We start from the raw sequence: 12,966 nt of genomic DNA, 5'->3' as shown, positions 1-12,966 counted from the left end.
GAAAGGGACGAAGCGGTCAAGAAAATGGATGGATGGATGGATGGCAACAGCAGATGGTTGATGGTCACACGATGAGCCTAAAAGGCTTCAAGCACAAAGCTCTATTGCTGCAGATCATTCAAAGACGTAGAAAATGAGTTAAATCATAACCATATGCACCAAAAACATCAAAAAACATTTTTGTTTGCATAGCAAATTTGGACTGCAAATTGAACCAAGATTAATATATATGCTTTGAACTAAAAATGAAAGTTTGTGGGACTTAAGGATGAAAAAAATTAAAGTTGGCTTTCCGTTGCTTCCTGCAAAAATAAAATGAGTAATTACATTTTTTTCTTATATGGCAAAATAATTATCTACTTGTTGTGTGCACCCCGCTGCCTCCTCTTTGCAGTGGTTGTCGTAACTTTACCAAACGAAAGTTTTTGGAACATTTCTTTAAGGAAGTTAAAGCCATGCACGTGGCAGTGAATCGTAGTCGGTGTTTTTATTATAATGTCTCCTAAAAGGAAAACACATGACAAATTGTTCTACCACAAAAACCGTAAAACTCAAACCTTCAATACGCAAACCTGCCCCTGTACCTCCTGGAAAAATCCCCATAAGAACGTGGCAATGACAAAAAAAAGACGTCTGTCTGGTAAAAACATCAACTTTTGAGGAACGTTTCAGTTTATGACAATTTTTCCTTCTGCTGGCAGTTTAACAGTTTATCCTATTGACATTTTACTTATTCATAATATTCTGGCTGAGTTTATCAAAATTTCAATTTCTGTTTTTCCCTATACGTCACACCTGCCTTATGTGAGATAAAAAGCCAATCAGCACACTAGTATCTTTGGAAAAAAAATCTAAGTAACAAGAACAGTTTGAATTCGTCTCTAGTGTAAGTGAAGCAGAAATTAGAACTATAAGAACTATGTCTACAGACTAAAATGACATTGACATGGTAAAGAGAAAATCATAGACTGCATCTTAACACCATTAACAGTAGTTTCTCTTTTCAAACTGGGATGTTCCCAAATGGAATGAAAATTGCCAAAGTGCTCCAATATAAAAAGATTGAGATGTACACAGATATACTAATTACAAAAAATTTCAAAAATGTTTGAAAAGATTAGAGAAATTCTGCAAAAAACATAAATTATTAATTAAAACCAATATGGATTTAGAACTAACATGTCAACATCAATGGCATTATTGCAAGCTGTGGAAGAAGTAACATCAACCTTGGATAAAAAGTAATGTGCAGTTGGGATATGTGTTGATTTGCAGAATACATTTGATCGCAATATATTGGTTACAAAACTAGAAAGATATGGCATCCGGGACGTGGCTTTGAACTGGATTAAGAACTATCAATTTGAAGGACAACAGCTTGTTAAAATGAAAGAGGCTGAATCAAGATGTCACAAGGGTCAGTATTTGGTCCTTAACTATTTAATATATATATAAATGACATATTTAATATATCCAAAGTACTGACATTCATTCTTTTTGCAGATGATACAAATATATTCTATTCTAGTAAAAATCTAAATGATCTTAAAATATAGTAAACTGCAAACCAAACATGGATTAATCTAAATAAATTGTCAGTCAATTAAAATAAAACGAGGGCAATTATGTTTGGTAATTACAAAGAAAGCTTAGCAATGAATGTACACTAGAATAACAAAGCAATAAAAAATGTTTCTCAAATCAAATTTCTTAAAGTAAATTTCTTTAAAAATTGATGCAAAGCCACAAAAAATGTAATTAAAAAGATTAGTCAAAGCCTCACACTTCTGCTTGAAATAAATGAAACCTGGTGTTGATTGTAGTGGGTACCACTCCATCCTCATTTAGTCATGTAGTTATGAATAATTGGATTAGTCTTATGGTTTAAAGTTGCTCGAACGTGTGTTTTCTCTAAATAATTTTTGAAAGTTGCATTTTTTTTTAACTTTTAGACTAAAGAAATGCTCCCATTTTGTGATTGTAGCTGAATTCCTTCAAAATTGACCCACAACCTGCACATGAACTGATTTCGTCCTCAGATTGTAAAAGGACTTTAAAGAAAGTAGTTTCTGTCTGCTGTAAATCAAGCACATAGAAGAATTTTAATCTGTGTGATGGGATGTGTCTCGCTGAAATGCACTTTTCAACTTTTCTCCTTCACTTTTTATTGCCTCGGCTCACTTGCATTCATTTTCTATATAAGAACCAGATGTTTTAACAAGTTTTCTTTTGTGTTATGTGTTGATGATACCATCACAGGCATTTTAACAAGCACCTAACCTTTAAAAAAGCTATATAAAGGTATGGACTTCACTTCTGAAAGGCCTCGCTGCTAGAAATAAATGCTCTAACCTCATCTCCTGCAATGTTGAGAGTCATTAAAGGAAAATTTTCAAATGACAAATTAAAAGGTGACTAATTCAGCTTTCTCAACTCTTTCACTCCTCTCAAGCCAAACTTGTGTGAATTTTAGACAACGGTTGACACGTCCACAGCTTTTTTAAAAAAAGTTATTGTTTGAAAGTTTAAAAAACAAAAGGAGGCGGGAAAACTGCCGGTTTGACTGTCCAGCCTTGATTTTATGAAGAAGCTGGCAATTAAAGAGAGATTTTGGCTTCAGAAAACGGCAAGAGAAGGTTGCGGTTGTCAGTGATGGTTTCCTCATCCATCTGCCACACAACCAAAACCTGGCCAAGAAAAACAGAATCAAATGGAAGCGCACGCACGCACACACACAAATCAAACCACTCAACCAGTTTCTGTTCTTTTTATTCCCATCCTCGCAGAGGATGTCTTATTTCTCAGTTGCCATTGGTTACCTTGCAATTCTGCTCTTAATGTCAATTACCTCCAGCTTGTTTATTCTTTGTGGTAAACAACAGGACTGCAGCGTGGGCCCACTTTTTTCCCAAGATGAAGGAAAAGTCGATGCTTTTCCAGGACGTTTTGGTCAATTTGGTTTGTTTTCAGTTCTGGCAGATGACCTTGTAATTTGTTAGGAAAGCAGCGGTTGTTTGCATGGGCTTTTCCTCCTCATCACCGGCCCTTCTTGTCACCCCGTGCAGCCTTAATTTCCTCCCTTTCCAGCATCGCCACATAATTTATCTGTTCATTTTCTGTGCGAGAGAGTGAGGAAGAGGAAGGAGGGGGATATGTAGATGACTCTCCAAGATAAAGATGACTCTGCTTGCATTCGTGTGTTGGCGGGGGGTGGGGGGTGGAGGTTAAGACGATGATGCTGGCAACGTGTGATGAGGTGGGAAATAGTGGGGGAGGCAGGAGAGCAGGGGGGGTTGGGTGAGGGGGATCGGTTGCCCGTGGAGACAACCCCGATATAATTTGATTTGTGGCAGCAGGAAGCAATGAGTGAGGGACCACAAAAGGAGGGAGGGGGGGGTGCATGAGGGCAGGAGGGGGTAGAGAGGATGTGGGGAAAGAAGCGACAGAACAGTGGAAGAGAAAACGAGGGAGAGGAAATGAGAGGAGCAAAGGAGACAAGTGATGAGCGGGTCTTAAACATGGCAGGTGCCTGAGCCGAGGGGACAGATGATGGAGAAAGATGAAGAGATTGAAAGTCCTACATGGCTGATTCTCTTGCTTTCATTCTAAATGTTTCCTTCTTATCTCCACATTCAACTTTTTCTACTTTTCTTTCCTTCTTCAATTCATCTTAATTAGAGTGGCAGCTCAGATGAGGCTGTCAGGAGAGCAGCCTGCAGCCACACTGAGCCTGAATGTCAGTGCAGGTAAACCCTCATCACTTTTCATATATTAATTGGATGAGATAATTAATGAAGAGTGCGTAAGCTATTGAAAACAGCGTGCTTTGCTTGTTTTTGTTAAAGTTTTGTTTAAGCTAGAAAAAGCACATTTGCAAATCTTTCAAATGAAATTTTCCTTGTGGACCCACAATTACAAGTTTAACCGTTTTTACTTTAATATCTTAGAGACTCACTCCAATCATCTTTTGACCTGTTTTTTTAAGTGTTCCCAGTGGTCTTTTAATCAGGATTATACAGTTTTCGGTCAAAATCCAAAAACCTGTGTTGTTTTCTAGGACATAGTTTCTGCAGTAGCTCATTAAAAATTTCACTCTGAGTTGTAGGCGGGACTGTAGGCGCAGAGCAAGCACACCCCCCTTCCCATCCCCGTTGCTGAGCCCTCTCAATAGGCAGAGCAGGGAAATATGGGCCCTAAAATATTTTGTAAGTCACAAATAAGCTTTATTTTCAAACATCGTTTTTTCATTTGCTCCCAATTTAGAACGATTTGAATAAAGAAATACTCAGAAATGCAATTTTAAACTTAATTTTATGTATTTATGGCCTCCAACATCAAAAAAATCCACCAAAAACGCCCTTTTTCATTAGAGTTCATATTTGAGTTTAAATGGACAGTTAGAAAGGGGTTGTTTGGCTGGATTGGTTAAAGATCTCTTTGTTTTTTTATACTCATTAAATTCCACGATTATAACTTTATTCAAATGCAGCGTTATCAAATTATAATTAACTAAATAAAGTTCTCAAAGCAGCATATAAGGTTCAATTTTAAATACGACTTTGATCTCATCAGAAGTTTCTGACAACCACAGCATGTAGAAATGCTGGTTTTTCAGGTCATGACCTCAATTTATGATGTCACAGTTTTTGGGTTTACCACCTGATGGAAAATGTGATGCCACTCATGGGTGTGGCCTGGAAGTGCAGCATGTTTGCAGCCTTCCTGTGCACACATTTACCTTTAGTTTTGGTGGTACCTGAAGGCTTTTCTTCATGTCCCTCTGCTAATCTGTTTCCTCTCTTGTTTGGGTCTGTGTTTGTCCAGCGCTGTGAGTTTAATCCAAACAAAGCCAAATCTCCCAGGATCGTAAATACCAGTTGGTTAAAGCAGAAAAGCACTTCTAAAGCCAATCAGTACACAACAAGGGACCTCAGCAACGCTCCCAGACCTGCTCTGCATGTACACGACTGAAGGGGCTTGTTCAAGAGCCTGTTTCTGCTTGTGTGTGGGAAAGAGGGGGATAATGTGGGACAGAAGGAGAGTGCGGAAAAGAGCACAAGAGCATGTGCGACATAGAAAGAGAGCATGGAAAAGAGCATAACGGAGTGTGAAAACGACTGGGAGGGGGAATGTGATGGGGAGCGATGATGTGGAGGGAAGTGAAAGCCAGTGTATGCGCAAAGTAGAAACCAAACACCGGGTTGTGGGGTTATGGATCGACACTCGGTTTTATTTTCATAAAGAAATGGTCTGTTTTGATACATTTTAAGGATTTTAAATTGAAAATTCCGTAGCTTGATTACATGGATTTCCACTGAAATCTCCTGTTTCTGTTTTACTGTGGGTGAGCAGCTCTGTTCTAGGATGTTAAGCCTCGGGGGAGCGCTTCAGCAGTTTTAAGGAATTTGATTTTTTTTTTACTTTCCTGTTAAAACTATTGTCACAGTGAGGTCTGACAGCTGAAACCTACTACTCATCACTTTTTCTCTTGGAAAATTGACATAAATTAAAAAAAAATAGCCTTGGACGTGTTTTTGACAAATTCTAGCTTTACAAACTTTGATTTTCTCATAAAATATAGAAATTTACTCTGCTATTAATTGAGCAACCATAACTGTTCATTATTAGGTCTTCCATAATTATTCGCAAAGACAGACTAGATCTCTATAGTGTGTTTGTGCCTACATTTGTCCACATTTAAAGCTTAATTTATAATACTAAAGACTTACCAATAACTCATTTAATCAATTAAAAGCTAATTAATAGATCATCCAGTTTTATACCAGAATAACCAACATTTATACCAGAAACCTGCTGTAAATTTTACCTCCAGGAAGCAGGCTCTTCAAAACATAGTTTCATTTTCTTTTGTTGGCACCAACAAGGAAATGCTGTTATTTTTGCACCTACATGGTTAAATCTGTTGACTCAAGTTGGATTGCTGAGTCATGATTGATAAGGATTAGGAATCTAGACAAGTGTGTCAAACCAAGTGCCTTTTATTCTTAAACAGGTCTTAATTCAGTCTCAAGTGGGCCGAAAAAAACAACAAAAAAGGACATCTTTCAAACTTAATGTGACACAAGCTTTAGTTTTAAAGAAGACTTTTAGAAAGAATTGAAATAGGGGTGAGTATTGGCAAGGGTCTGAGAATACAATACCGATACATGTCTCATGATACGATGCGTATCGTGATTTATTCCAAGATTGTACCAGAACAAGTATTACATAACAAAATATCGCAATATATCGCCAAAGCAATTTTTTCCTACACCCCTAAATTGTAAAGCTTAAGAAACCAATGTTACATATTACAAAAACTGCAGCAAATTGTAAATAAGAGGATTGTTAATGATGCAAGTTCTCAAAGAAAAACACATTTCTCCAACATATTTACTTGTTTTCAAAGACTGTTAGTTCATTTTTTTAAACATTAGCATAAAATATTTTTTTATTCAATTTTATTTTTGTTTGACAATGATCTCTGGCTTGTCGAAGGCATTTTATTTGGAGTTTGCTGACTATGCTGACTGAATAATCAATCCTTATGCAACTTCTACCAAAGATAATTGAAGCTGACTGGAATCAAAGTGTTTTGAGAGTCATAATCCATTTTTTTCTGAATAAGTAATGAGTTGTATGATAATGAGTTAACAGACTGGAGGAGCAACCGCAAACTGAGCTTCCGCATGACAAAAAGGTTTTTTTTTCTCTTTTAGTGCTAATGAATGAAATGGAAAGTGGCTCCAAGTCTGGTTGAAGTGGCCTTTTCTTTAAACCATGCTAATTCAAGTTGAATTTAGAGATATTTATATGTAGAGAGAAAACTAAGCTGTCAGAATGCTAGTTCACAATGTTTTCATATCATGTTGTACTTTTTTTGTTACAGGACAATTTTCTGTGCTTTTGGTTTGTTTGATTGCCTTTTGTGTTAATACATTTAATTGTTCTCCCTTCTCCGCTCCCATAGGTAACGTTCACCAAGCGAAAGTTTGGTTTGATGAAGAAGGCGTATGAGCTGAGCGTCCTGTGCGACTGCGAGATTGCTCTCATCATCTTCAACCACTCCAATAAGCTGTTCCAGTACGCCAGCACCGACATGGACAAAGTCCTGCTCAAGTACACGGAGTACAACGAGCCCCACGAGAGCCGGACTAATGCCGACATCATCGAGGTAAAATGTGGAGACGGGTGGGAAGGGCAGCGGGTTTTACGACGGGAAAAGAGGTGCATCTTTTCATTTTCTTTCCTTTTTTTATCACCTTTAAGTTAAAATTCTGAGCACACAAGTGCTTCCAAACTCAATTATTTTAGTTTTGTCATGTTTGTTAAGAGTAAACAATATGCCATCATCATTACATTAAGGCATCAGCTGTTCTTTTTGACTGTCATGGTTCCTTTATAAAATTCTTTCCCGTTTTAATCGACACAAATGGAACAAATGGTTAAGATTTTCAAGTTAAATTTGACATCTTCTAAATTATCCACTCTGCACTTTAAAAAATCAGCAGGAAAAACTTTTTTAACGCTTTTTTAAGCAACCTACTGGTTTGATGTTAGACGGACCAGTGGGCATCATGTTTATTTATTTTTTTTTTTCTTGGATTCCATTTTCCTGTTACTTTTGAGGGTTTATCTTAATGCTCTGTAAAGTATCTGCAACTAGTTTAAACTGTATGTGTTCTCTAAATTTTGAGTAGGAAACGTGATATAGATTTTCACTAAACCAATATCTATCAAAGTGAAAGCAAAAAAAAAAAACTATGAATTATTACCATAAAAAAAGAAAAATGGTGACTTAAACTAATATTTTCTAAATATATTAGATAAATTAAAATGATAAATATATCATCGGCAGCATCTTTGTAAAATTTGAAAGCTGCTTGCTGAATATTATACATTATTGGTATCGGGGAGCAACTGTCACAATAACTCTATATTTGGAGTAAAGATCTCCGTTTTTGTCAGTTAGATGCAGCTTTCTTTTATTTTGAAACTTTTGTTTCATCACTGGATCTAAAATTGTTCCAATAACAGGTTGGCGCAGAGAAAGTAGCGAATGGATTTTCAACACGTGATTGAACGACTTGACATTCGTCGAGAATGAGTCGGATGTGATAGGGAGAATCCTGTAGTTTACCAAAATAAAACCCTTCAGAATCAGGTTAAATATAAAACAAACAAAAAAAAAAACGTGTTTTTTTTTTTTTTTTTTTCTCTGCGTCCTGGTACCAACTGTCCATGGACTGGTACCGGCCCGCGGCAGGTTGGGAACCACTGATTTACAGGACATAAATTCAGTCCTTTGACCTCCATGTAAAAGACCAATTGGTGGCCAAGTAAAGAGGAAGTTATTTTGCTTGTGTGTCACTCCTGATGCATCCCTCCAGTACTTTGTTTGTTTTCCTGCGAGATCATTAAGATTTAATCCTAACTAATCTAATCTTTCCCTCTCTAGACCCCCATTCAGACGTAATTAAGTCTTGTCCAGTTTATTAAGATCAGTCCAGGTCATTGCAGTCGACTCTGTTCAAGTCTTTCTACTGTCATTAGTCCAGAGTAGCTTGAAGATGACCTTTTTAGAGGAAAATAAAACAAGATCAGCTGTACTGAGGGATCTTGCTTTCATGCCTGGAATTAGATGGGATCACATTCTGGGTTAGAGCCAGACATATTTTATATTCCTGCCTTATTTTAATATCCCATGTTTCATGTATTTCCATGCACATCCTCGAGGTTAGAGCGGCTGACTTCAGTCTTCTGTTGTTTGTCAGGTGAATCAGAGATGGAGACAGCTGGAGTCGCATGCTCCTCTGTTGTTGGCTATAATTTTATGCAGACCTTTCCAACAACATCAACACACACTCTGATTCTGCCTTGGCCCAACATGGTCACCGCGTAGTGGAAGAAGGAATCTTCCCAGAATTGATGAAATGATGTTGGTTTATTTGCATAAACTTAGGGTAAAGGTGTGAACCCAATCACCAATTTACAGATTTATGTTTTTTTAAATTCTTTTAAAAAATGAATTAATTTGTTTCTGTGTGCGTTTGGTCCCTGTGGGAAAAAGCTCCGCTGGAGTTTTTCAGGCGAACACGGAGCACATTTGCATGCTTAGCTGACCTCTTTATACATTACGGCCCTCTCATGAATTGAACACGAGATGGTTAGGTTTGATTCAGCGAGCCATTTATACTGCAGCGCAGCACTTACGCTTCCTATGGAGCCCTGACTTAAAGCTGGATGTGGCTTGTCTTTGAATATTATTCTCACTTGCTTTTACGCAGATTGCTGCAGGACTTGGTGATCAGTCAACCGCAAGCGGTGTCAACATGAAGTCACCACATTTTTTTTTTTTTCCTATCATGTCGGCTGCACAGGTTAAAGTAATATTCCACAAAGATGCACACAGCAGAGCTGAGAGCTTCCAGCAGCTGAGATGGGCAGCCCACAAATAGAGACAGGCTGTGGAGGTTGAACAATGACATCACCTCACAGGTTTTAGCATCCCTGCTTCTTCATTTTTGGAAGGAACATGTTGGTTGGCGATGACTGAAGTGAAAATAGAAAATAATAGAGTGGGAGTAATTTGCTATGACAGCTTTTATCATCTGCTTCTACTGTTTAGGGCCGAATGACAACCTGCAAAAAAACTGAAAACTCACCAACATCTCAAAAAAAAAAATCTCACTCGCAGCCATTTGTTCTTTAGAATCGAAGCTTTTATGGAGTTAGCTTACCATCCTCTGTCCCAGGAGTGGTGAACTTTGTCAACAAATAATAATTTTTATCTTCTGCTTTCAGACCGCTCCTTCAAATAAGTTACTGTTAGAAACCTCTAGGCTTCAAACATGGTTGGATTCATCTCATGATCTCTTGAAGGCTCATATGACCTTTGACTGCTGCTTTCAGGCATCATTCTTTTCCAATAGTGCAGACGCTATTCACAAACATCTAAATGAATCACTGGTTTGGACATGTTTCCAATAAAACTGAAAGCTGTTTTCCAAAATAAATATGTTTCAGGAAGCCCAAAAGCTAAAACGTTGTAACGTCTTCCCTTCAACACAGAGACAATTTGTGTTGTTGAGTCTACATAGTTGAAATCAGATGCTTTTCTCACTGATATAGCCATACTTGGAGCTATAGATACCATTTTTAGCAAAAAACTGTTAAACTTTTTTTCCAAGAACATTTTAATCTTATATTTTTTTGCTAACAAAAGCCATAAAAGAGCTTCAATAGTGATCCGTGTTTTATTCCAGGAACAGGGAGTAGTCAACTTATTCTATATTACTAGTTGTACTGTTTACTATTTATATACTATCTATATATTTTAAACTTGTGTTGATGCCAAATTCTGCACCTACCATCCAAACGTAGCAGCAGAAATGGAGACCCGTCTGACCAGGCTACGCTTTTCCAATCTTCTATTATCCAGTTTTGGAGAGTCTGTATGAATTGTAGCCTCAGTTTCCTGTTCTTAGCTGACAGGAGTGATACCCGGTGTGGTCTTCTGCCTCAAGGCTGGACATGAGAGATGCTCCTCTGCAGACCCCGGTTGTAACCAGGGGTTAGTTGGGTTACTATTGCCTTTCTATCAACTGGAACCAGTCAGGCCATTCTCCACTAACCTCTGACATCAACAAGGCATTTACGCATAAAGACCTGCCACTTGCTGAATATTTTCTCTGTTTTTGGACCATTCTCTGTAAACCCTAGAGATGGTTGTGGGTGAAAATCCCAGTAGATACACAGTTTCTGAAATATTCAGACCTGACCATCTGACACCAACAGCCATGCTACGTTCAAAGTCGCTTCTATGTTCTTTCCTATTCGGATGCTTGGTTTGAACTGCAGCAGATCATGAGTCTCTGCTATGTGGTTGGCTAATTAGAAGTTTGTATTAATGAGCAGTTGGAATGGTGTGCCAGATAATGTGGCCAGTGAGTGTATATATTATTTTAAAGTCATTGATTTTCTTGTGGCAAATGTGTTTTTCTAAAAGAGGGGATCCTAAGGTACATTTATCCCAAATTTGGTGCTTGTATAGCACGATTATTTTAATAAACGGTTCCACCATTTCTTGAGACATGCTATAAAAGTTTAGCACCACACCATTTTTTTTTATAGGGATGGCGTGACCAGCAATACAGAAAAGGCAAAGCCCGTTGACTTCTTTAGCATCGGTAAATCAAGGCCGCATTAGCTTCATAATAACTGAATCTGAGAAAAATGTTTCTTGGGCGAAAGAGGCTTTTGTATTCGTGGCATTAAGTAGGGGAATTTGGACAAACATTGACAAAATTGCATGAAAGTGTTTCCTCTGTCTGGAAATGCCATCTGACAAGCCCACCATTTAGTCCACTTATAACTGAGGCTCAGTAAACTTGTTGAAGCAGTTTTGTCGTTAACTGGGCTCAAGGTAAAACCAACATGTCAGAGTTTGAGGCCATACTTTCCCTCCACCTTTCTGTCACGCTGTTGTTTCCCCCTTTACTTTCTCCCCAACTTCTCCGTCTCCTTGTCTCTTCGTGTGCTCGTTCGTGACAGTTTATGTCTTTTTTTCCTCCCTTCTCCTTCTGACTGTCTCAAAGTGTCAGCAGTTGAGCTTTTTCTGTTGGTTGTATCTGGAACTGCAGATGGCTCTTATGTAGACGCTAGAGTGTGTGTCTGTGTGTCGAGGCAAGGCGTTGGGCAGCTCCAGGCCACATCAACTCAAGCTCCACTGGCTCTGTTTGTGTGCGTACATGTGTTTGTGTGTGTTGATGTGTCTCTTTCATTAGCCTGTGTGTGTGCACGTGCACACAGGCATAAGCCCACGTCCTCTCTGCTTGCATGCTCTGCAGTGGCCCATGAGAACACCTCATACAATATTCAGCCTCGGTGAGGCTCTCTGTTGTGTAGCAGTTGTGTGTGTGTCCTGGGAGCTTCCCTCCTTTACCGGCCTTTATCTTTTCCCTTTTCCAACTTCCCTTTCCACTATTGCCCCTATTCTCTCTGCAGGCCAGCAGGCATTTAGGAACCCTCTCCAGCATTTGTCCTCAGCTGTCCCCTTCACTCAGCACGCCGCCGCAGCACACGCCTCCTTGTTATGTGTGTTATGTGGGTGTTAGTATTGTCCATGCTGCTATTTTGCATTAATCCTTCCTCGTTCATTTTCCTGGGATGTAGAAAATCCTGAAAAGAGATTTTTTTTTTTTTTATAAATGCCTGTTATTTAAAAACAATTCATGGTTTCCTTGAAGAAATCAAAGAAGATATTTAAAAATCTAGTATTAAGGTTAGAAATTCAGGTAATAATTACATGTAAATCAAACCTATTATTAATACTGTCTGTGTTTATAATGTATTTCTTTCTTGAGGAGACTTCTCTGTAGAGTCCACTTGAACTGACTTACTGTGGGGTTTGTGTATTTTTTTTTTTTTTCACAAGGACACCTTGGCTTGTGGACTGCAGAAAGTGAGCATCTAACAGTGAATGTTCTGATTGGTTAAAAACCCGCTCTACCTACTGAGATACAAATGGCCTCTTGAGATTTCACCTGATTTTTTTTCCCTTCTTTTCATCGCCTGCATTAAAAGAGGTTTCTAGTTTTATCTGGGCAGAATATTGCCATGTCTGAAAAACGACTTTTGTTGAAATGTCACAAATACATTTTAACAGCAAAATAAAAAAAAATGAACGATATTTTCTGCTTAACTTCATGATGTTCTGGCTTTTAAAGAAATCTGCTTCACCCTAATTCAACTTTTAAATTGAAAGATCCAGTCCAATAAGTAAAAATCTATTTTTAACATGTTTTTGGGGCATTTTTCTGATGATAGAGTTCATATACTAAGAAAATTAAGCATAATAGTGCATTTCTAATGTTTCGTTTTCACTGAGCAGTCCTGGACTTTTGAGTGTTTCCATTACAAAACTGACTTGTTAAGCACAACCAACTGGTACCATTTCTGGTCCCC

General features: G+C 38.1%; 1 protein-coding gene across 10 annotated transcripts in view; it reads left to right on the top strand.

The window, feature by feature from the left end:
• Positions 1-12,966, top strand: part of mef2d (myocyte enhancer factor 2d) — a 121,920-nt gene that overhangs the window by 46,423 nt on the left and 62,531 nt on the right. For all 10 annotated transcript variants that reach the window (XM_024267230.2, XM_024267232.2, XM_024267227.2 and 7 more), the window contains exon 4: positions 6,971-7,174. In XM_024267230.2, coding sequence (XP_024122998.1) covers positions 6,971-7,174 — 204 coding nt within the window. The remainder of the gene's footprint in view (positions 1-6,970; positions 7,175-12,966) is intronic.

This window comes from Oryzias melastigma, linkage group LG16 (genome assembly GCF_002922805.2).
Source record: "Oryzias melastigma strain HK-1 linkage group LG16, ASM292280v2, whole genome shotgun sequence".
Lineage (NCBI taxonomy): Eukaryota > Metazoa > Chordata > Actinopteri > Beloniformes > Adrianichthyidae > Oryzias > Oryzias melastigma.
Note: the sequence above shows the minus strand (reverse complement) of the source record. Positions and strands in the feature narration are given on the sequence as shown.